The 24362-nt window shown below is 42.5% G+C and overlaps 1 protein-coding gene across 1 annotated transcript in view; it reads left to right on the top strand.

The window, feature by feature from the left end:
* The window catches only part of LOC149281126 (dynein axonemal heavy chain 10-like), a 71154-nt gene extending 46997 nt beyond the window's left edge, over nt 1-24157 (top strand). The window contains exons 50-79 of the mRNA XM_089499677.1: nt 547-714; nt 1507-1695; nt 2268-2439; nt 3985-4188; nt 4753-4833; nt 5968-6165; nt 6771-6932; nt 7196-7370; nt 8929-9110; nt 9954-10090; nt 11093-11310; nt 11520-11741; nt 12666-12813; nt 13464-13743; nt 14626-14855; nt 15535-15808; nt 16662-16766; nt 17126-17280; nt 17484-17638; nt 17781-17964; nt 18771-18971; nt 19458-19667; nt 20180-20275; nt 20836-21007; nt 21348-21479; nt 21861-22072; nt 22184-22351; nt 22546-22726; nt 23055-23200; nt 23793-24157. Coding sequence (XP_089355803.1) covers nt 547-714; nt 1507-1695; nt 2268-2439; nt 3985-4188; nt 4753-4833; nt 5968-6165; nt 6771-6932; nt 7196-7370; nt 8929-9110; nt 9954-10090; nt 11093-11310; nt 11520-11741; nt 12666-12813; nt 13464-13743; nt 14626-14855; nt 15535-15808; nt 16662-16766; nt 17126-17280; nt 17484-17638; nt 17781-17964; nt 18771-18971; nt 19458-19667; nt 20180-20275; nt 20836-21007; nt 21348-21479; nt 21861-22072; nt 22184-22351; nt 22546-22726; nt 23055-23200; nt 23793-23939 — 5304 coding nt within the window. The 3' untranslated portion in view covers nt 23940-24157. The remainder of the gene's footprint in view (nt 1-546; nt 715-1506; nt 1696-2267; nt 2440-3984; nt 4189-4752; nt 4834-5967; nt 6166-6770; nt 6933-7195; nt 7371-8928; nt 9111-9953; nt 10091-11092; nt 11311-11519; nt 11742-12665; nt 12814-13463; nt 13744-14625; nt 14856-15534; nt 15809-16661; nt 16767-17125; nt 17281-17483; nt 17639-17780; nt 17965-18770; nt 18972-19457; nt 19668-20179; nt 20276-20835; nt 21008-21347; nt 21480-21860; nt 22073-22183; nt 22352-22545; nt 22727-23054; nt 23201-23792) is intronic.
* The last annotated feature ends 205 nt before the right edge of the window (nt 24158-24362 follow it).

Genomic DNA, 24362 nt, shown 5'->3' with positions numbered 1-24362 from the left:
GTGGCTCAACTCATGCCTTCTTCAGTTTTTAAAAATCTGCTTGTTCCAAGTCCCTTTCTAAAGACCCTTTAACTACCCATTCTAGTTCAGGGTTCTTGAAATCCATGACATACACTCACATAGACACAAACAGAGACTTCAGGATGTTGCCAGGTATTAAGAAATGGCCATCCACTGGTACCATCATTATTGGAAACTTCCCATAAAAGCCTTTGCTCATTTGGTGCATAGCACATGGTTTTGCCACAGAAGGTCCCAAGTTCTATCCCTGACATTTCAAATTATACTATAATCCTATACTTTCATACTCAGAAGCATGTTCCACTGCACAAATGGCCTGATTTGTTTTAAAGCAGTTTTACACATTTGTATGTTCTTATTAGGTTCAATCAATTCTTCAGTAATTCTTCAGATCTTTGTTCCTAAAACGAATCAACTTAGTCCTGCCTTTTGAGGTGGAATAAAACAGGATTGGCTGTAAATAAGAAATTTAACTAGTATATGTTCATGTTCCTATTTTCTATCATTTAAAAAATATATTTTAAGGTCCAAGGGCATATACAGGCTTTGATTGAAGATAATTTTAAAGATGACGTGGAACATGCTATGAGAGATCCCATCCTTTTTGGAGATTTTCGAATGGCCCTGAATGAAGGTGAACCTCGTATTTATGAAGACATCCAGGACTATGATGCAGCCAAAGCACTCTTTCAGGTATATAAATGAAATTTGGGGAGGGAGGATTTTTAAAATCTATCTATGATAGGGAATTTATTTATTTTATGTTCTCTTTTTCTGATACAACTTGTAACTCATTGCTCCAGAAACGAGACTTTTTACCTATAACTATAGTTATTCATTTTGTAATCTTTGTAGTCACATCATGTGTTTCTAGTTTTTTCTTACATTTATAACTAAGGGCCCAAACAGACAGGCCAAAATAAAGCTGCTTCGGGTCACTTTGGCGGTATCCTGTTTAAATGACCCATGCGTCCTAAGAGGCCAGAAGCCACGCTAAAGCCATGCTCCAGTTCTAAGGACCGGAGCGCAGCTTTGGCGCTGCTTCGAGCCTCTTAAGATGCGTGTATCATTTAAACAGCATACCTCCAAAGTGATCCAAAGCAGCTTTATTTTGGATTGTCTTTACAGGCCCTAAGATGTCAATCGGAATGGTGTATGCCAAGTGAATGGAGGTGGGCACTTGCCAGAACTTTAGCTTCGTACTAGAAATTTCTTGAATGGAGCTCTGTATAGATACGGAGCCTATATTGGTGACTGTATAGGGGACCACTTGAAGGACCATGATTACAGATAATCCGCAGGGAGAGACGGGAAATATAAATAAAATTATCATCATCATCATCATCAACCGGTTCTGTTTTTTGCCATGTGAAAACCTAAAATGCTGGCATTCCTTTTGTCCACCCTCTCCAAAGTGTGTTCCACATACTGCTTTGGTGACAAAATTGCTTCTGTCAACCATTTCTCCTTTGCCTTTCCTTGTAGGAAATTCTTGAAGAGTACAACGAAATTAATACTAAAATGAACCTGGTACTGTTTGATGACGCCTTGGAGCATTTAACCCGTGTTCATCGTATCATAAGGATGGACCGTGGCCATGCTTTGCTTGTAGGCGTCGGGGGCTCTGGGAAGCAGTCCCTTGCAAGATTGGCAGCCTATACAGCGGGATGCGAGGTCAGCAAGTTTAGTTAGCCTTGGTTTATTCTTTCATGAATTAATTCAGATTTTTACCCCTCCATGTTCTAGACAGGTTAGCGTAAGTAATATTAAATAAAAAGCTGATGGAGAGGCGGCATATAAATAAAAAATTATTATTATTATTATTATTATTAAAAGAGAAGGCAAATAATCAACCACTAATGTGTGAACAAGGTAGGCTTATTTGTTACTCCTGGTGTAGACTGGGGCTTAGACTTTGTGAGACTTTGGGCCCATACAGACAGGCCAAAATAAAGCTGCTTCGGGTCACTTTGGAGGTATGCTGTTTAAATGACACACGCATCTTAAGAGGCGAGAAGCTGCACCAAAGCCATGCTCCAGTCCTTAGAACTGGAGTGTGGCTTTGGCGTGGCTTCCGGCCTCTTAGGACGCATGCAGCATTTAAACAGCATACCTCCAAAGTGACCCGAAGCAGCTTTATTTTGGCCTGTCTGTACAGGGCCTTTGTTAGAAGGGAATTCTGCCTGCGATCACCTTTCTGCAAATCAGATGAACAGAATTCAAAAAAGCTTGCATTTCACTTTCAGGTCTTTGAAATAGTTCTGAGCCGTGGATACAGTGAAAACAATTTCCGAGAAGACCTCAAGGTTTTGTATACCAAACTCGGGATTGAGAATAAGATCATGATATTCCTGTTTACTGATGCGCATGTGGCTGAGGAAGGGTTCTTGGAGCTCATCAACAACATGCTAACATCAGGTAACGTGTGATGTGGGCTCAGCCTCAGTTCTCCACTCTGATAAATCTGAAAAATCATGGCGTTAGAAAGGGACACATGGGCATTTCCAGTCCAGTCCCCTGTTTGGTTCAGGAAAACGCACATTGAAGAAGAACGCACTTTGCTGGCAAATTGTGTGAGCTGAAGAAATAAGGAATTATCAAGTGCCATTCTTATGGTTGTGGGCATTGTTGTTGTCACTAGAGGAATTGTCACACATATCTGACAGTCGGCAAGCAACATCTTTAGAGGGGAATCTATGGAAGGCAAATGTTATATCCACTGCTGCTGCTATTACCTATCTCAGCTCTATCGGTAGGATTTCTTTACTGGAAATGGCTTCCTTCCACACTTAGGTCAGTCAGATTCTTCTTTCAGGTAGTGCCACCCATCCTAGCTGAGTGACTTCTCTGTCACCATTGCATCTGCAAAAAAACTGACCAGTGGAACTGTTTCAAATGGTCAGGGATCTTTTACACGCTTGGCCCACAGAAGGGGAATCTAGACCACTTGACTGCCGGTTGTGAACACTTGAGCAGCAGATTGTTCCTTGTTTTGGTTGCCCTGTATAACCCTCCTCTTGCAGCCACTTCTTTGGCCTTGTCACAAAGTGAAGGGTACACCTGCATCTGTGAGACATGATGTCCTCCAGGGTACTCCTTTTGTGGCTATGGAACCCATGATGTAAAGGAGATTGGGTTTCTTTACGTTAAAGTTGGTAATGTCAGTGATAGTGGGGGGGGGTTTGTGTACCAAACTGCTCAAGGTATCTGACGTGGCAGACTGGCAGTTCTCCCCTTCAGTGTGCTAGGGTCTGGTACCATATTTGTGGCAAACCAAATACGATATAATAGGCACCACTGAAACCCTGGTGGGACAGATCTCATGATTGGAATGTAGTAATAGAGAGGTATAACCTGTTTGAGAGAAATATACCAAACTGGAAGGGAGAAGGTTGCATTATATCTTGGGGATAGTTACACCTGTGAAGAGATCCATGACTTGAATCCAGGCAGCCAGGTTGAGAACCTCAGGTCAAAATGAAGGGGGAGAGAAAGAATAAACATTGTGGGGGTATACTACAAGCCCCCAAGCCATACTGAGGACTTAGATGATGCCTTCCTAGAATAGATGGCCACACATTCAGAGAGGAAAGATGTAGTCGTAATGAGGGATTTCATCTATCCTGATACTTGTTAGAAGCCAAACTCTGCCTAAAATGTAAGGTCCGACAAATTCCCCACTTGCCTTGCAGACAATTTCATTGGGAAAGAAAAGATTTAAGAGGTGACATGGTAGCCATGTTTAAATATTTGAAGGGATGTCATATTGAGAATGGCTTAAGCTTTGCAGCTGCTCCAGAGACTAGGACATGTGGATTCAAACTACAGGAAAAGAGATTCCATTTCTTCTAAACATTAGGACCAACTTTCTCTGGATCTTGTCTGCCATGTAATGCAGAGTGGAATCTTGAAGCCCTAGCTAGATAAACTTTCCCCCCTTGTCTTTCTGACTTTATTTTACAGGTATGGTTCCAGCTCTTTTCCCAGATGATGAGAGAGAAGGTATTTTAAGTCAGATCACAGATGAAGCCATGAAAGCTGGGACTGCACCAGCGAAAGAAAGTGTCTGGCAGTACTTTGTAAACAAGAGTGCCAACAACCTCCACATTGTCCTTGGGATGTCCCCGGTTGGGGAGACGCTGAGAACCCGCTGCCGAAATTTTCCAGGTACCAGACAGTCAATTCTTTATGGTAACAGGTAGCCCCTCTCTGTCCCAATGAAAAGTGTATCTATATAATTCCTCCACTACGAACACTTTTTACTTTTATGTTTTTATCTTCTTATTTACTGTATATATTAATGTATAAGTCTAGAAATTTTAGTAAAAAAATTGACCCTCAAAACCTAGGTTGACTTATCCACGGATCAATGTAAATACTATACTTTAACTCTTATTAAAAAGGGAACTTTCCCCTGGTGAAAGGCAAGAGTGCAATCCGTCCTGGAAGCACTGACCTCTCTCTGCTCTCTTTTCCATCCATCTTTTAGTGTGAGCCAAAACCGTTATGCCCTCCAGAATTTTGTAGGTTCTTTGGCATTGTTTCCCTTTGCTTCATCATTTAGATCCTTTGTTGCATGGCCCTAACTTTTACCCTCAACTTATCCATGGATCATATCAAAATCCTTAATTTTGTCCCCCAAACCTGCCCTTGACTTATAAGTGAGGATGACTTATAGTCGAGTGTATGCGGTATCTTGCTATTTACTTTTGAATAATGTCCACTTTATAGGTCTTGTCAACAACACTGGAATTGACTGGTTCTTGCCCTGGCCATCTCAAGCCCTCTATGCAGTTGCGAAGTTCTTTTTGGGTATGTATGTGACATATTCTGGAATCAGGAGTCCAGTTGCAGTCTGTGGTGTGCACAAATGTGAGTTTTGGAGTGTACACATAGCTTTTAAGGTAGTGTGTCTTTTAAACAGTGTAGTTTTCCTGATATTTTATGGACCCAAACAGACAGGGCAAAATAAAGTTGCTTCGGGTCACTTTGGAGGTATGCGGTTTAAATTATGCATGCGTCCTAAGAGTTTGGAAGCCACGCCAAAGCCACGATCTAGTCCTAAGGACCGGAGCGCAGCTTTGGCACAGCTTCCGGACTCTTAGGACGCATGCATCATTTAAATAGCATACCTCCAAAGTGACCCAAAGCTGCTTTATTTTGGCCTGTCTGTATGGGGCCTTTGTTTCTTTGTTTTTACCTAAACTCCCGGCTATAAATCATCAGTGGAAGCTTGGGATATTGCAGGCGTGCCAGTTTTCCAAATATCCTCCCCATTAGGGACGAGAGAAATTTGAATAGAATCTTGTGATTTCCTTTCAAAATTCTCTGTATTTTTGTGTGTGCATGTATGTGCAGCTATGAGTGTTCTCTATTCTGTAATCTGTTCAGGCAGTCTGAAAACATGCAGAAAAAACAAACTTACTCTGCACAGAGCATACATATATAGACATTTAAAGGAGTGAATTACTGTCTCTGTTGACCGTTGGACACGTCAGCTGCAAAGAACCAAAAAGCAACAGAAACCAAACTGTAGCCTGGTTATGGCTTTACAATCTGAAAGGTCCACCAATAAATTACGTAATTGGGAAGTGTCAGGTCAGTCCACATCAAATTAGGATTCTAGAAAATAGGCAATTTTCTCACGAAGATTTCGTAATTTTGCATATAAATCCACTGTCTCCTCACTTCAATACTCAAGAGGGATACAGACCTTTTTGTAAATGATGTAATTTATGTTACATGCACTGAAATACATTAAATAATCTGGAAAAAAAGAGGTAAAAAGGTAAAGGTTTCCAAAGCTCCAAGTTAACTGCAGAGACTAGCTTTTTCTAATTTCACAGAGCCAGAGTACCTTTCAGCTGAACTAGTGTGAACTAGTGCCTTCCATTCAGTAGGCCTTCAGAACTTAGGGTTTCTCTCACTCTTCTCATTCTTTTCCAGGGACCAATCCATTGATCCCACCCGAAAACACAGAAGCAGTCGTCGAACACATTGTCATGGTCCATGGTTCGGTAGGGATCTACAGCAAAAAGTTTCTCCAGAAGCTACGCCGGAGCAACTACGTCACCCCAAAGAATTTCCTTGATTTCATTAACACCTATTCCAAACTGCTGGATGAGAAAAATCAGTTCATTTTGGGTAATATCTATGTTTTTAAATTGGTTTTGCAAACCTCAGAAATGAGGCGCTACTATGCCAAGAGAGACAGGATGGTTTGTTTTGCTCCGCTAGGGAATTGCAGTGAAATTTCCAGGCAAAAGTGGATGCCGATGATAGTTTTGTGTTCCAGTTCTGTGCTTGGACTAAGTCAGGGATTGTTTTCACAAAAAGTGGGATATAAATTTAAAAATATATTATTATTAATTTATTTATTACAGTCTTTCTGACAGCAGTGAGCAGGTCCAGATCAGAAACATCCCTTTTCTCTCTGACACCCCCTTCTTCTTCCTTTCTGTCACTCCCCTTTCTTTCTTTCTCTTTCTTGCAATCCCTTTTCTCTGAGCCTTTGCCTCCCCCCTCAAGAAGTTTCTAGGATAGGGATAGATGATTCTTGCCATTGCAAACTGATCACTTGTACAGCACTTTTGAAATCAGGCGGAGGGTTGCAGGTTGCGCACCCCTGCCTTAAGTTATGAAAATTAAGAGTGTTTTCAAAGTTGGGCATGTGCCAAGGCAGCCACATCTTAAGGAGAGGTGTTCAGCAGTCATCTCCATTGCAAAAGTTTCTCCTCTTTTTCTTAAAGCTCAGTGCAAACGTCTAGAAGGTGGTTTAGACAAACTTAAAGAAGCTACAATCCAGCTGGATGAACTCAACCTGAAACTTGCCGAGCAAAAGATTGTGTTGGCAGAGAAATCCGCTGCCTGTGAAGCCTTGCTCCAGGAGATTGCAACAAACACAGCAATTGGTAAGTGCTTCTTCTAACTGTGCTAGGCTTCAACACACTTGATCCGTAAGCTAGACTGCACTGTCTTGGGTCAGTACTGGGAGTAAAGTGGTAGAGTTTTCTACGATCTCTGGCAAAAAAAAAAAAAGCTGGCGGCTCTCTTTCAATCATTTTAATGCTCTTGTAGTATTTAGATACTTCTAGAAATGTTTGTGTGGTTAACAATTTTTTGCTTTCTGCAATAATAACCTTATAACTCTACTTGCCCCGACCCCACTTCTCAGCCGAGGAAAAGAAAAAACTAGCGGTGGAAAAAGCTGCTGAAATAGAAGAGCAGAACAAAGTAATTGCAGTGGAGAAGAGGGACGCTGAGACAGCCCTGGCAGAGGCCATGCCTATCTTGGAAGCAGCAAAACTGGAACTGCAGAAGCTTGACAAGTCTGATGTGACTGAGATCAGGTACTGAAGTTGAAACTCTTCACCAGGGCATCAGCTAAGAAATAATTTCACATAGAAATGTCTAGATTTTGGCAAGGTTGCATTTTTGAGTACAGTTCACAGGACCTGCCAACCAATGCTAGGGGACTTGGGGAGTTGTAATCCATAAAAGTAGTCCTCACTAGTGCCCACATTAGTTTTGGACATCCGTTTTGTACATCGGTTACATCTGTTTGTGGATCAGTAAGCAGCCCCACGTTACGAACCTGAATCTTTAGGAGAACATCCATTTCTAAAAGACGTTGAGCACCCCTTGTGTGACTGAACAGTGTCAACACTGATGTATGTAATGTAATGTATAAAATATATTTTACTCTTTTTTAAATAAAATAAAGGGCCCAAACAGACAGGCCAAAATAAAGCTGTTTAAGTGATGCATACGTCCTAAGAGTCCAAAAGCCGCACCAAAGCCACACTCCAGTCCTAAGGATTGGAGCGCAGCTTTGGCGCAGCTTCTGGCCTCTTAAGATGCGTGTGTCATTTAAACAGCATACCTCCAAAGTGACTCAAAGCAGCTTTATTTTGCCCTGTCTGTTTGGGCCCAAAGTTTTTTTAAAAAGTGCCACCACCATCTTGTCTCGGCTGAGTTTCAGTCTGTTAGCTGTCATCCAGTCCATTATAGCACACCCAGGCATTGAATCAGGATGTCCATTGCCTTACTTCAATTTGATGTTGGTTAGAGTTCTTCTCAACTTGTCATGGGCATGTTGCCTGTTTTTTTGGTTTTTGGAGGCATACCTGAGCTTCTCCTTGACCACATGCAGCCGAGTCCATGTAACTGTAATAAGAGAAGGGGAGTATTGGTGTTTCCAGTATTTTAGCACTGTGTGAACAAGCTGACATCATGACTCAAGGGATCCCGAAAAGCAGCACCTTGGTGTATGATTAATGGGTGATGATGCTCAAAAATGCATCAGAAAAACATAAAGCAAGGCACTTCAGAGGCTTTTAACTGGAGCGTGTCCAAAGGAGGGTGACTAAAATGATAAAGGGTCTGAAAACCATGCCCTATGAAGAACGACTTAAGGAGCTAGGGATGTTTAGCCTGGAGAAGAGAAGGTTAAGAGGTGATATGATATCCCTGTTTAAATACTTGAAGGGATGTCATATTGAGGAGGGAGGAAGCTTGTTTTCCGCTGCTCCAGAGACTAGGACCTGGAACAATGGATGCAAGCTCCAGGAAAAGAGATTCCACCTCAACGTTAGGAGGAACTTCCTGACAGTAAGGGCTGTTTGACAGTAGAACACACTCCTTCCTCGGAGTGTAGTGGAGTCTCCTTCCTTGGAGGTCTTTAAGCAGAGGCTGGATGGCCATCTGTCAATGGGGATGCTTTGATTTGGATTTCCTGCATGGCAGGGGGGTGGACTGGATGGCCCTTTTGGTCTCTTCCAACTCTATGATTCTTAATTTTCCCATCAACATTGCTCAGATGACAGAGTGCAAGAACCAAGCTTTTGACTATTGTTTGCCCTGGTTAAATATTTATTTATTTACTTATTTATTTTATTTTAATTTCAGGTCCTTTGCCAAGCCGCCAAAGCAGGTGCAGACTGTATGCGAGTGCATCCTCATCATGAGAGGCTACAAAGAACTCAACTGGAAGATGGCCAAAGGGATGATGTCAGAAGCCAACTTCCTCCGTTCCCTCATGGAAATTGATTTTGACAGCATTAGTCAGGCCCAAGTGAAATCAATCCGAGGTAAATTGCTCAGCGTAGCAGCCAGATAAATTGTGTGCTCGGAAGCGAATCTTACAGGCGGGTAACAGCAAATCTTGCAGCACATCTTTCAGGGATTCAGATATTGCGGGAATAGGGACCACGAGAACTCCTGATTCCAAAAGCCAAAGGATAGCCAATGGGACAGACCTGGGCACAGCAAAATGATAGTAGATTGCCTGGTAATGTGTGTGGGAAGGAACTTTCTCGCAGGAGCAGACATTTAGCTTTCATGGCTGGCATCCATAGTTTTTTGTGGGTTTTCTTGGGCTCTGTGGCCGTGTTCTAGAAGAGTTTATTTCTGACGTTTCGCCAGCATCTGTGGCTGGCATCTTCAGAGAACGCTGGCCTAGAAGAGTATATATATATCCAGCTCTCTTCTAGGCCAGCATTCTCTGAAGATGCCAGCCACAGATGCTAGTGAACGTCAGGAATACTCTTCTAGAACATGACCACAGAGCCCCAAAAAACCACAAAAGACTATTTGCCATTTTTTTGCACCTCTCTCGCCCTCCCCTTCTTTCCTGCTTTACCTGAACTTCATTTTCTGCCTTCCCTGTCTCCAAGGCCCTTTGAGAGATAGACGGAGGCAGCCAAAGACAACACCAGTTGCCTGCTCCTTTCCCAGCTATTCCAGGGCCATCTTAACATCACGGATAGGAAGAGGAGATAGGAAGGCATCCAAAGATGATGCCAGGTGCTTGTTCAGGTGTATGGTATTAATACATTGCCTTCTCTAAATGTTATGAGCTACCTTGAGGATTTGTGCCAAAATAGAGTATAAATCAACTAACTGCAGTTTATCTGTCACTTCTTAATTTGAAGGACTGCTAAAGAACTTAAACACCACCTTTGAAGAAATGGAAGTTGTCAGCAGAGCGGGCTTGGGGATGCTGAAATTTGTCGATGCTGTCATGAGCTACTGTGATGTAGCAAAGGAGGTCAAGCCCAAGCGAGAAAAGGTACAAGAGGGGAAGCATGGAGATAGGTTGGAATAATGTCATAATCCACATGGCATAGGAGTTGCATGACCAGAACTCCTTTTTCAGAGGCCACATTTGGATACTGGGTGCAGGGTGTGAGGAGCAGTTTTCCCTAGAGGCATAATTCATGGGTGAAGAACCTCTTTCAATCTGAGGGTTGGATTCCATTTTAGAGAGGTTTGCAGAAGAGTGGGACTGAAAATACCAATTGTAGTGATCTTTCAGAATGGGGAAAAACACACAGAACTGGTAAATTACCAACTGAAAGGACCATGGAGCATCTAGGGAAGCCCAGAGGTGTGGAATTAGGATCCCACATGGTCAAATTTGGCTCCAGGGCCTAAGGTTTTGTTTAATCTTTACCCTAGAAACTGCTGTATATATGTGCGTGTGTGTGTGTGTGCGCGCACACACACACACACACACTTGTGTATTTCCCATTCCACAGCTAATAGCAACCTTTGCAGATAGATAGATAACGTCAGTAAATTAGCACAGATGCAGAGGCATACCCACACTGTGTTAGTGAAGCAAGTGCCAACAAATTCAAGGTTATCTTTCATTGGTATAATGCTATTTCAGTGGTGCAGACCAATGCTTCTTAAGCTGTTTGATGCTGGGGACTGGCAGAGCTTTCCCCGCAAGGTACCAGGGACTGGTACCATATTTGTGTCCACTAACTACAGCTGTTTCTTTCCTGGAAACTTTCCACAGACCAGCAGCCAATGTGAACCACCATGTTGAGTAGCACTGGTATAGACTTCTTTCCTTGGAAGAAACTGCTGCCTGTTGGGAGAAGTTGGGCAGCTGGAAGGAGGTTGTCTCTTTGGCAAACAGCCACCTGGACAAACTGTTAATATTCTGCCAAGTTTTTGGAAGTGTGTCAGTTGTCGTCAACTAGTTGATGGGCTGGTGGCAGTCAAGAGTTGGAGCCAACTTGGGTAGCACTCCTATCTTCTGAGTTGGATTTCTTTCACGCAGGTGGCCAGGTTGGAACGGAATTTCTTCTTAAGCAAACGTGATCTGGAGAAGATCCAGGCCGAGCTGACGGCCATCCAGAATGAGCTGAAAGCTCTGGGAGATAAATATGAAGCGGCAATAAGAGGAAAGCAGCAGCTCCAGGAAGAAGCGGAGATTATGGAACGGCGGCTTATCGCTGCTGACAAGCTCATCTCAGGCTTGGGATCAGAAAACATCAGGCAAGTGGGAGAAATCGCATTATGCTTCCACTGAACCTCTCCACTGAACTTTTATGGTAAAAACTGGACGGTTAGAGGGGCACGTTCTTTTTGTACTCCTGAGGCAGACAGATCCCAATTCTCTTCTTCATTTATCGTTGGCACTGTTGCTATTAGTTGATTTAGTTGCTATTAGTTGATTTACTGGCATATGCGTCATTTTTTAACAGGTGGATGAATGATTTGGAGGAATTAAAGAGACGTCAAGTGAAATTGTTGGGGGACTGCCTCCTGTGTGCTGCTTTCTTAAGCTATGAAGGGGCCTTCACCTGGGAATTTCGGGATGAAATGATTAAGGAAGTGTGGCAGGATGATATCCGGACCCGAGAAATTCCTCTCAGTCAGCCTTTCAGACTAGAAAACCTGCTGACTGACGATGTTGAGATTAGCAGGTAGGTCAGAACTGTTAACCTCCAATACTCGTTTTCAAATCTGGGTGACTTTGCGTATTCTGGTTTCTTCTGATAGACTTTTGAAATGAGGCCAGTTGGTGGGCTGAGTGCATTACACTAACCTTTTGTTAAGTATCCCATTTGGCTTTCATTAACTCAACATCTATCCAACTTTCACAGTTCCCTGTTCTAATGTGACATACTCTCTAGTGCTCTGTATACCAGCGCAAACTCATATGAACATTCACACATGCTTATTTATTCAGTTGATAGCTTGCCTTTAGACAGTCTGCTGGTCTCCACTGCCCCAAAGAAGAAATGACAGTTGTCTTTGCAAGAAGACTCATTTCTTCTTTGTCAGGTTCAGAGAGGAGCAGCCCGGTTCTCCTGCTTCCGCCCCGCCAAAGATGAAATTATTCTGAAATTGCTTTACAGATACAAATAAAAAGGAAATAAAGGCATGCTGGGTATATATGGGGTGTATGTTTTAACTATGTTTTAAACTTTTGTATGTTTTATGTTAATTTTTTACTGTTTTAACATTTTTGTTGTCAAGTTTTTCAAGTGTTTTTATCTTGCGAGCCGCCTTGGGTCCCTTTCCAGGAGAAAGGCGACATAACAATGAAATAAAATAAAGTAAAATAAAATGTCTAGAGCATAGGACAAGGAGGCAGAGTTAAGGAGGAATGGAGAAGAGTGTGTGCTAGGACCATCAATGGCGGGAAAAGCCCCTGTCACGCTATTGAAGAGAGGTGTAGTAATAAAAGCTCCAAACCTGGTATGTTTTCATTCTTTTAACAATACGGTTGTGTTAAGACCGAGGTAGGACTCGTTTGATCTAGTCCTCAGAAGGCTTTCACAGAAAAGACTGGATTCCTTTTGCCATATAGAAATATTCCCTTTTAATTGTTTTTGTTTTCCTAGATGGGGGTCTCAAGGTCTGCCTCCAGATGAGCTCTCAGTTCAAAATGGCATCCTCACAACCAGAGCGAGCCGTTTCCCATTGTGCATTGACCCACAACAACAAGCTTTGAATTGGATCAAGAGGAAAGAAGAAAAAAATAACCTGAGGGTGAGGCCAAGATGTTACGGGTGTGCTTTTTCATTACACATTTTAAGGCGGTTTCCAGAACGTAAATATACAGGCAGGCAGGTTTGTCTCAAAGAAAGTAAAGAGACCCTACTTAGAGTGCTGTGCTCCTTTCTGTAGTCTCCTCACTGTTCTCTGCTTCAGCATCAACTGTCTAGTGTTTGGAGTTGAGGGCTTTCATGGCCAGCATCCATAGTTTTTTGTGGAGTTTTCGGGCTCTGTGGCCATGTTCTAGAAGAGTTTATTCCTGATGTTTCGCCAGCAACTGTGATACTTAGCATCTTCTCTGAAGATGCCAACCACAGATGCTGGTGAAACGTCAGGAAGAAACTCTTCTAGAACATGGCCACAGAGCCTGAAAAACCCACTAAAAACTATGTCTCGTGTTTGTACAGTAGATATTTCTCCTTCATAGCCAACTATTCTGGGGGCTGAGAGTGACTGTGTTAAGATCCCTTCTGTGTCAGAGCTAGTGAGAAACCTCTTTTTAAGTTCGTCCTGAAATATATTTTCAGGGCAGGACAAAGCGAGGTTCTCTCGCAGGTTTCTCTGTAGGATTTGGTAGATGGACAGCAGTGTTTGTAATGTGATTGCTAGAAATATTTACCTATTTGCTTCTCATTCTCCCTCAGATGGCGTCCTTCAATGACCCTGACTTCCTGAAACAACTTGAAATGGCCATAAAATACGGGAACCCTTTCTTGTTCCACGATGTCGATGAATACATTGACCCTGTGATTGATAACGTCTTGGAAAAAAACATCAAAACTGCTCAGGGCCGAACCTTCATCATTCTCGGTGACAAGGAGGTTGATTATGACACCAATTTCAAGCTATACCTGAACACCAAATTGGCCAATCCGAAATATTCGCCGTCAGTGTTTGGCAAAGCGATGGTCATCAACTACACAGGTTGGGACATTTGTCTGGCTGGCAAAAGAGGTCCCTTTCCCCCTCTCCTGCATTATAGTCTGTCCTATCTTCAACTGTATTTAGCAAAGAATTGTAGACTCTTCCAGGCTACAATGCCTGGAGCTCAAATGATAAAGACTTCTTGACTTCTGGTTGGGTTTAAGTTCTTCTAACTGATGGATGATAAGATCTTCCTGGGGATCTTGCTTCTTTCAATTTCAAGGTTGTGAGCAATACTAAAAAAGGATTGGGAGAAGGAATGTTGAAATGGCAGGAAAAGTTCCTGCATTGAAGTTTTAAACTGTGGGGAGAACTGCAAAGTACCTTTAAATATCCCCATAAAACTGAGAAGATGTTTATAATTTTTGTGGGCTTTTCGGGCTGTGTGGCCATGTTCTAGAAGAGTTTATTCCTGATCTTTTGCCAGCATCTGTGGCTGGCATCTTCAGAGAATGCTGGCCTAGAAAAGAGAGAGAGAGAGAGAGAGAGTATTATACATATCTCTCTTCTAGGCCAGCATTCTCTGAAGATGCCAGCCAGAGATGCTGGCGAAACATCAGGAATAAACTCTTCTAGAACATGGCCACATAGCCCGAAAAACCCACAAAAAACTATGGATGCTGGCCATGAAAGTCTTTGGCTTCATATGAGAAGATGTTTGTTGCTATTTCCTCCAGCATTCTTAAATATGAAATTCTACATATGTATTAAACTTTGCCCTTAAACTTCTACGGTTGGGCGAACCATTTCTTTTTTGTTTTGGTCCATGTGCAATGTTTCTTTGGTTCATGAAATCATCACGGCACATTAACTGCAGTGCCATAATAGACTGAAGAAAACATGGGGAAACTCACCTTGTGCGTTGTTAAATCCTCCTACCAGTTACTCTGAAAGGTTTGGAAGATCAGCTGCTCAGTGTCATCGTGGGATTCGAAAGACGCGAACTCGAAGAGCAGAGAGAACATCTCATCCAGGAGACAAGTGAAAACAAAAATCTCTTGAAAGATCTGGAAGACTCTCTCCTCCGTGAGTTGGCCACTTCCACTGGGAACATGTTGGACAATGTTGACTTGGTATATACGCTGGAGGAGACAAAAGCCAAAGCTACTGAGGTATGAGCAAGGTCTTGGGAACTTTCCACCAGATAGTTTCCTTCTTTCCACTGCAACCTCTTTTTCGGTCTGGTTGATTCCTTTGCTTAAACGCTGCATTGAAATGTAACAGTAATTTACAATTATTGGCTAGGAAAAATATGAATCCTTTAAAGGAACAGAACTGTTTTTCATGTTGTGGGGAAAGTCTTTGTTTCATTCCAACTTGATTTTCCTATAGCTCAGTGGCAGAGCAAGTACTTTGCAGAGACAGAGTTCCAGACCCTGTCTTTTCCATTTAAAAGATTGCTAGCAGTAGGAGTGAGAAATATAAGTGCTCAGAGCAGAGTCTAGATTTACCAATAATCTGGCATTGCAAAAGTCAGCTTTTTGTTCAAGGCCACATAATCATGGAATGCTTTTTTTGGATGGGCTTTTGGGCAGCTTTGCTTGTTTTAATGTTCCCTATATGAGAATAAATATATTCTGTAGGAAAACACTGTTTGAGTACAACGTCTGAAGAATAGTGTGAATTGTTTTTCAACTGAAGAGCATACACTGAATATTGTGGGGATTAAGATTCAGATAGATTCTGTCACTTCATAATTTTTTTCCAGCATTGTTAAGACCTTTTCGCAGTATTATATTTGCACCACAGCTTTTCCTCTCATTAAAATGAGTACATTTCTTGTGCAACCAGGTCTCCGAGAAACTCAAGCTGGCTGAAAAAACTGCAATCGACATTGACAAACTACGCGATGGCTACCGCCCAGCTGCCAAGAGAGGGGCCATTTTGTTCTTTGTGCTGTCTGAAATGGCTCTTGTCAACATAATGTATCAGTACTCCTTGGCTGCCTTCCTGGACGTCTTTGGCCTCTCGCTTCGGAAATCAATGCCTGACACCATTCTGGCCAAAAGGCTGAAAAACATCATGGACACATTAACGTTCAATGTGTACAATTACGGCTGCACAGGTTGGTATAACTGAAAGGTGGAAACAGTGATGGAAGCGTTGTCAGCGCAGTGTACAAAACAAAATGGCAGTTATATTACATTTTGCTCTCCCAAAAGATAATCTTTCGCCCCACAGACCCCACTTGGGATGTGTCCCTTCCTTGGAGAACCAGGTCAAAAATCCAAATTACAAGAAAAGAGGTTCTACCTAATCCTTAGGAAGAACGTCTGTACTGTGAGAGCTGTTTGACAGTGGAATGGACTGCCTTGAAGGATGGTGGGCTGCCTTTCTTTAGACAAGGTCTTTAAAGAGAGGTTGGATGGGCATCGTTCAGGAGTGCTTTAGTTGTGGATTCCTGCATGACTGGGGGTTGGACTAGGAGGCTGTTGCAGACCCTTCCAACTCTATGATTCTGTGAGTCTTAGGAGAAAATCAAAATGGAGAAAGTCAAGGCTGGTGACTAAAGGATTCATTTTTAAGAACTGGGGTCTGGAGCCAGAGGCCTGGGGTATGGTCCCTGTTTCAGGCTTTGCACCCAAAGCCTCAAGAGGCTTGCAAAACTACAGCTAGAGAAAGTCATGGATGCTTCTTTGGACTAGAGTTAACAGTTTTTAAACTTTCTATTTTCAAGGAAGCCTTTTCCACATCAGTTTCTTTGCTGGGTAACTCCTGTGCATCTGCCATGGATTCCCTGTAAGCAGAAAGGGATTCGGAGAGCGTACTTACTGTAAAGCACACCAAACACATATCTTTTTGGTCATATGCGTTAGGGAAGTGATGGGCAGGCAATGCGCTAATCCCCTTATTGCATCTAGATTTGTGGAAAGAGAGTTTGTTGCATTTAATAAAGAAGACTGTTGTTGCATCCACAGGCTTGTTTGAGAAACACAAGTTGCTCTTCTCTTTTAACATGACCATCAAGATTGAGCAGGCTGATCACAGAGTCCCACAGGATGAACTGGATTTCTTCTTAAAAGGTAGGTAAAATGTAAATGTCTTCCTAAAAGGTAGCGAGATACTAGCCAGATATTGCCAACCACAAATGGCTTCATGCTGCCCAGAGCTTTCACCAGTGCTTTCCTATTTACTGTTCAAGTCTTCTGTTCTGATTATTATAAACAGACTTTTAACTGACAGATGGCCAAAACAGAATAATAATCAATATATAAAGCTGGTTTGTAGTGGCTTCTAAGTCTCCTGTCAAGGAAAAGGGTTGTTTTTCCTCAAAAGGCAGGGAGATTATTTTCTCCACAAATGAAGCAGGAAAAAAATGTTCTTAGTGAATTTCTAAAATGTACACAGACAATGATGCTCATATTTTCTCTGCTGACTTTAGGTAATATTTCTTTGGAGAAGAGTGCTCGAAAGAAGCCATGTGTATGGCTTTCTGATCAAGGCTGGGAAGACGTAATTCGCATCGCTGAACTGTTTCCAGAACAGTTTGGATCCCTCCCAAATGATGTGGAGAGTACTCCTGATGAATGGAAAAATGTAAGGTTCTGCACCGTGAACATTTGCCCTTTGAGTATCTTGAATGGTGGAGGGGGACTTAACAGAAGACAAACTAGAGTTAACTATAGGTTGCTTTCAGGCCATGTTTAGAGACTGGAAAAATCCCCAGGAATTGTTTTCTTTCTTAAAAGCAGCATCAAATGTCCACTGAGCCACTGAACTGTCCTGTATTTCCTCCACAGTGGTATGATGTTGATGCCTTAGAACAAATCCCATTTCCCATGCAGTACAAAAAAACTCTCACCAGCTTCCAAAATCTGCTGCTGTTGCGTTGCTTCCGGGTGGACCGCGTCTATCGCGCAGTGACAGACTATGTCACTCTCACGATGGGTGTGAAGTAGGTGGCATTCTTCTCTAGTTTTTAAACCTGAATATGTTTTCTGTTGAGACTCTAAGCTCTGTGTCATCTCATCAACTACGTAGGTTGTGTTTCCACCCCTTATATCACTCATTTATGCTTCCCTTTGCCTTGTGCGTAGATACGTCCAGCCTCCAGTGATCAGCTTTGAAGCCATCTTTGAGCAGAGCACCCCAAGCTCACCCATTGTTTTCATTTTGAGCCCTGGATCTGACCCTGCCAGCGATCTTATGAAACTGGCTGATCGTACGGGCTTTGGAGGAAATAGGTTGAAATTCCTGGCCATGGGACAAGGGCAAGAGAAGGTATGTTTGGTCCCAAAACCCAGAACAAAGGGGTTAGCTTTTTTGAAGGGTGTAAGCACTTTTTCTCCATAGAGGGTAGAGGAAGAAGTTGATCATCTCCTCCCATTTTATTATGGGCACCAGTCTGACTCCAGATCTTTCTGGCCAGTGGTGGAAGGATTTGGAGTGTTATAGTCCAAAAACCTCTGGTGGCTCACAGTAGCCCATCCCAGTTTAAAGGTGGAGTTTATGTAGAATTGTCCTTGATATGTGAAAAGACCCCTTCCCCATCTCAGTCCTGCCTGCTGAGACTGGCTATTTTTTGTCACATTTCATCTCTTTTCCAGCTTTTACATTTCTCTCTGTAGTACTTTAGTCTGCAGAGGAAAGGAGTTCATTGCTTTCTTTTAAAGATCTGGCTGACAGAGCCTTTGCTTGAAGCCAGGTACGGACGTTTGAAGCCACTGCTTGGCCTTTTTGCTCCTGTCCTAGCGAAGGAGTATTCTTCTTGCTCTTACCTGTTCATGGTCGAGCTTCTTGTGCCACCCTTTTGGTACTTCAGCACTACTCTGGAAACCTGTAAAATATCATCCTAATTGTTGCGTGGACTTGTAGTGATCACACAGGCTGAATCCACACCTGTAAAATAATCCAGGTTCAGGGTGCAGTATTCTGCCCTGGTTTCACCCTGTCGACGCCACACCTACTGATAATAAACCAGACTCAAGTTGTATTCATAGCCAAACGTTTCCCCTGCCGGCATTAAAATCAGTACGAAATGGGTAGAACGACAATACAATTCATGCACGGACATTTGTATTTTCCAGGTTGCTCTGCATCTGCTGGAGAATGCAGTGGCCCGAGGACAGTGGTTAATGTTACAGAACTGTCACCTCTTGGTGAAGTGGTTGATAGATCTGGAAAAGGCTTTGGAAAGGATTGTTAAGCCGCACCCAGACTTCCGCTTGTGGTTGACAACTGACCCTACAAAGGGATTCCCAATTGGGATACTCCAGAAATCTCTAAAGGTACATAAATTCAGTAATATGGTATCATGAGGTAGGTGTGAGGTCCTTATTTAATCTTGAAGAGGGCCTGGCCTGAATGGATCTTGTTCTCACATAGGCCTCCATGTCAGTGGGGCAGGCAAACTAACAAATAACATCATCCAGCTGCTTCATAAGTCTAAGGCATTAACCTCAAGCAAGCTGAGCTTCTTATTTTTAAATTGCAAGCTGGGGAGAAGCTCTGCTAATGATCTTTTGGCGATGACTTTGTTTCTTCTCCTGGAAATCCCTGATCATGTAAACCTAATCACATTGCCAGAACAGATGTTGAAGCAGTCGAATGGCCTTTGACTAACATTCGCTAGGTCAACTTTCCCTCTCAGCCTGAAGTCTGCAAATCGTAGGTCCCACAATTGCTTTGTCAATTGCAGAGGAAGAGGGATATTTGAAAGTGGATCCACAGGCAAATCCAGTAACGTCGCTTTGTCATTTTCTCCATTTCGTTAGGTTGTCACAGAGCCTCCCAATGGCCTCAAACTGAATATGCGAGCCACCTATTTCAAAATACCTCACGAAGCACTTGACCAATGCCCACACCCTGCTTTCAAATCCTTGGTCTATGTTTTAGCATTTTTCCATGCCGTGGTCCAGGAAAGGAGGAAATTTGGGAAGATTGGTTGGAATGTGCCTTACGATTTTAATGAATCGGATTTCCAGGTGAGAAGCTAACCTCTGCTCTCCAAAACTTGGCAGGGCACCATTACTCATGATAGTAAACCCCATGGCTCCTTTATTCTTTATTCTTTACATTATTGTTCTTAATCTCATACTGGATCTTGCTCTCATTTCTGAGCCAAGTGTTTCTGCTTTATACTCTCCACCAATATGTTCTATAAAAGTGGACTCCTGTCCGTTTGTTCAGATTTATATCGCACTCTCCCAAGACAACTTTTAAGGAACTTGAGTCAGCTTTCTGGCAAAATCTGTACTGGGAGCTGTGGTTGTTATGATGGCATGTAACATTTTTGGAGATGCTGTCCAAAAAGGCGCCAATAACACAATCTCTGCCCAGGAAATCAAACAAATCCAGGCTCAAATTCTATACCCGCAAATACAGTTTGAGATTTTTTGCTTGGGAAGGCTGAATGGGAGCAAATGCTTAGTCGAGCCAGTGCCAGAGTAACTAACCTGTCACCTTTTCATTCCATGGCGGTTGACAACTCTTTTAGGTTTGCATGGAGATCCTCAATACCTACTTGACAAAAGCGTTCCAGCAAAATGACGACAGAATCCCATGGGGGAGCCTCAAGTATCTCATTGGCGAAGTAAGCAAGCATATTCTAGAGGAGCTGGATGACAAAATAAATTCAGCAAGCGATCTCCTGGTGCTGCTTTTTATAATGTCAGAGACTACTGCCTCAGCATACCCTGGTATTGTCTGTCCTGACTGGCATGACTCCCCAAGGCTTCAGGCTGAGATGGCTGCCATTCCTGCTGCCTGAGGCCCTTTTAAAAGGAAATGTAAATGGGTTACAATTGTGATGTTCTAAAGGAGCTGTGATCATGGCAGCCTGGGTTTCTTTATATACTAAGGAAGACCAGGAGCATTGCAACTTCTTCAGAATTCTATCAATCACATGTTCCATCAATCAAATGTTCTGTCATTTGCATGTTCTATCAATTGCATGTCCTATCAGTCACATGTTCTATCAATCACATATTCCATCAGTCACATATTCTCATGGATCTCATGGCCCCTTGTCTTGGATGTAAACCACTTCAATACAGTGAAGCAGAAGAGGAAAATTCAGATTGCATGGAAGTCCCATAGTGGGTGATGAAGGTGGGATGTAAATAAATAATTACTATTATTTGTGTTCCTTAGGTGATGTATGGTGGACGGGCAATTGACAGCTTTGATCGGCGCATCCTTACCATCTACATGGATGAGTATTTGGGAGATTTTATATTTGACACCTTCCAGCCCTTTCATTTTTACCATAATGATGATGTCGACTACCGAATCCCTGAAGGGGAGTCAAAGGATGATTTTGTTGGTAAGCAACCCCTTTTTGGCTTTCAAACTGACTTTACCGCAGTCCTCTGACAATTTCTTTCCTTTTTTTTATGATTGCAACAAATGATGCTGGGTTGCTCTGGATGCGTTTCTGGCTCTTGCTCTTTTTCAATGTAGACCATGATATAGAATCTTGGCCTCCTTCTTTTGGCCCTGATCCATTGGGGCTTAGTGGTTACCTAAAATAAATACAGTATGTAGCCTTTAAAAATGTGTATCGAACTGACTTAGGAGGGGGAAATGACTGGTAATAACCTTCACAGAAGTAAATCTGACTTCCACAATGATTTTACTTTTTCTTTTCTGTCTTCATTTTACAGAAGAGATAGAGTCCCTTCCGCTTGCTAACACCCCAGAAGTGTTTGGCCTTCACTCCAATGCTGAGATTGGATACTATACGCAGGCAGCTCGGGACATGTGGTCACATCTTTTGGAGCTGCAGCCTCAAACAGGTAATAATAATAACAATGATAAGGATAATAATAAACTGTTAAGCCATTTTCAGCGAGGCTTCACTTAATAAAGAGGAATTCTTGAGTTATGTGGACAAACTGAAAGGTCACCAACCCATGTTTAGCATGTGCTTTTCGTGCATCTATTGCTGTATTCCCAAGAGAGTTCACTTATTTTGCAATTTGTCTTCCAAAAGCGTCCTTAGAATTTAAAGTGGCGATTCTTAATTCAGGTGGGAGCTTTCAGAAACAGCCTGAATTCTGGTTTGATGCAGAAGCAGAATCTACACAGATTGAGGAGTGACTGGCATAACACAATCTGTACAGATTCTTCCTTGAACCAACCAGAGAAAAATCTGATATTTGTAAATTTAATTTTAGGTGAATCTAGTGCTGGGATAAGTCGGGATGACTACATTGGCCAGGTTGCGAAGGACATAGAAAACAAGATGCCCAAGATCTTTGACATTGACCAGATAAGAAAGGGCTTTGGACTTGAGATCTCACCAACAACAGTGGTGCTACTACAGGAACTGGAACGCTTTAACCGACTCATGATTCGGATGATGAAGTCGCTGGCAGAACTGCAAAGAGTAAGCAAAAGCTATTTGGGGGAAAAACTCACCTTCCTCACCACCCCTTTCTTTTTTGTACTTCACAAACAGAAACATGTAGCAACCATTTTCTGGCACTTCTTTTACCAGGCTTTGGCCGGGGAGGTTGGCATGAGCAATGAACTCGATGAAGTGGCCCGTGCGCTCTTCAACGGGCACATCCCAAACATCTGGAGGAAACTGGCCCCCGATACATTGAAAACACTTGGCAACTGGATGATTTATTTTAAGAACAGGCACCACCAGTACACATCATGGGCAAGTATCAGATGCGCTTGACATTTGCTTCCATTTCGGAAGGGCCATACCTTTGTATGTGGAAGGTCCCAGATGATAAGTGAGACCTCAGTACTTGTGTCGACGGCCAAATAGTCTGCCCTGTTTTCCATTCACTTGTGTGTGTGCGCCATGTGCATTCTTTGTTGTCAGACTATTTTCATTTGTGTGTTCAGGTTGAGGAGGGTGAACCGGGTGTCATGTGGTTGTCAGGACTCCACATCCCCGAGTCGTATCTGACGGCACTTGTTCAAGCAACCTGCCGGAAGAATGGCTGGCCTCTGGACCGCTCCACCTTATACACCCAAGTGACCAAATACAGGACTGAAGAAGAAGTCACAGAGCGTCCGGGACAAGGTATGCATTTTTGGCGCATTAATCTGGTTGGAAAGTTTTTGAAGTGTCCTTTGAACAAGGAATCTTAGTTTATTGTAAGCAAGGAGTACTTGCTGTTTTGCATGGATTTTAATTCAAAGGAATGAATGATGACTGTACCTCCCTCCTCATGCAGCTTCTAGTAAAGGCCCTTAGAGTATATATGCTGTATATTGTAATCTGTTCCTGTGGCATGTACCAGGGCTTTATTAAGCAATGCGCTTGATCTCATGGCATATTAAAAATAAAAACCTGGCTTTTCAAGTCAATTCACTCAGACATAGGTTATTGTGTTTCTGGTCTTTTATAGGATGCTTTGTTTCTGGTCTGTACCTGGAAGGAGCTGACTGGGACCTAGAAAATGGTTGCCTGATCAAGAGTAAGCCCAAAGTGCTGGTGGTTGACTTACCCATCCTGAAAATAATCCCCATTGAGGCTCATCGTCTCAAACTACAGGTACAAGTGGCAAAGAACAGGTCTTGGGTCTTTATTTAAATGCCATACTACTTGAGATGTACTGATGCAGGAATTCTTTCTCCTACTTACAGTCAAGGTTTACATACAGTTCAGTCTTTCAGACAAGGTTGTGGGTGAAGGTTTTTTTCCTGAATATGTCCCCCCACCTAAAAAAACGCTAGCTGACTTTCAAGACTTTCAAGAACTGGAATGTGACCCTTATTCCCTTCCTGTACACATTTCCACATTCCTAAGTGCATCGGTACATTACCATTGGAAAACGTTTCTCAGCATTCCCCAAGAATATGCTATCTTACATGATTTCTTTTAAGGTTCCCGCTGCAGTTCATTTGACTGTACTCAAACTATAAAAGCTCTTTGTACTTCATACATATTTAGAATGCCATGCACTCCTTTCCCCATTATGTTCTGCTCTGAAGACAAAAGAACCAAGCCTTTTGAATTTGCCTACTAGGCTAAGCTTCATTTTTATAATATATGTAATGAGCAGCCAAGGCAGGTAATTGTAATTTTGTTATGGGTGGTGATAGCAGCTTGCAGTACGTAGTAAAATTCTATCGTTTCCCTTTAGAACACTTTCCGGACCCCGGTGTACACGACGTCCATGCGGAGGAACGCCATGGGTGTTGGCTTGGTTTTCGAAGCTGATCTTTTTACTACAAAACACATTTCTCACTGGGTACTTCAAGGTGTTTGCCTCACACTGAATGCGGATTAAAAGCAGAGCACAAAGTTTTGCTGCAGATGCCATTGACGGGGAAATGCATAAAGAAGCTGCACAAAGAACTGACTGAAGTCCTCTCGTTTCCACCTTTGGAAGATCACCTGTTGCAAGTGTGTATAAAATTTGTGTTTAACTAGCGTGCCTCAAGATTCTTACAAATACTTAAGTGCTGTAATGTATTTGAAAATAAACTTTTAAAGAATTGTTTTATGCAGTGGAAGTAAAGAATCTGATTTTTGAAAAAAACACCAAAGAGTTTTGGGGAGTGTCTTGAAGACTATAACAAATTATTATCATAAGCCTTCATAGAGTCTACCATGAGATACATGGTGCATATAGTTGGTCGGGGTGAGTAAACATTAAGTCCAGAAAGGAGTGAAATGGAGAAAATATGGCCAATGATAATTACATTATTAA

Source organism: Sceloporus occidentalis, unplaced genomic scaffold (assembly GCF_023333645.1).
Source record: "Sceloporus occidentalis isolate IW3139 unplaced genomic scaffold, rSceOcc1.0.p SCAF_138, whole genome shotgun sequence".
Classification (NCBI taxonomy): domain Eukaryota; kingdom Metazoa; phylum Chordata; class Lepidosauria; order Squamata; family Phrynosomatidae; genus Sceloporus; species Sceloporus occidentalis.
Note: the sequence above shows the minus strand (reverse complement) of the source record. Positions and strands in the feature narration are given on the sequence as shown.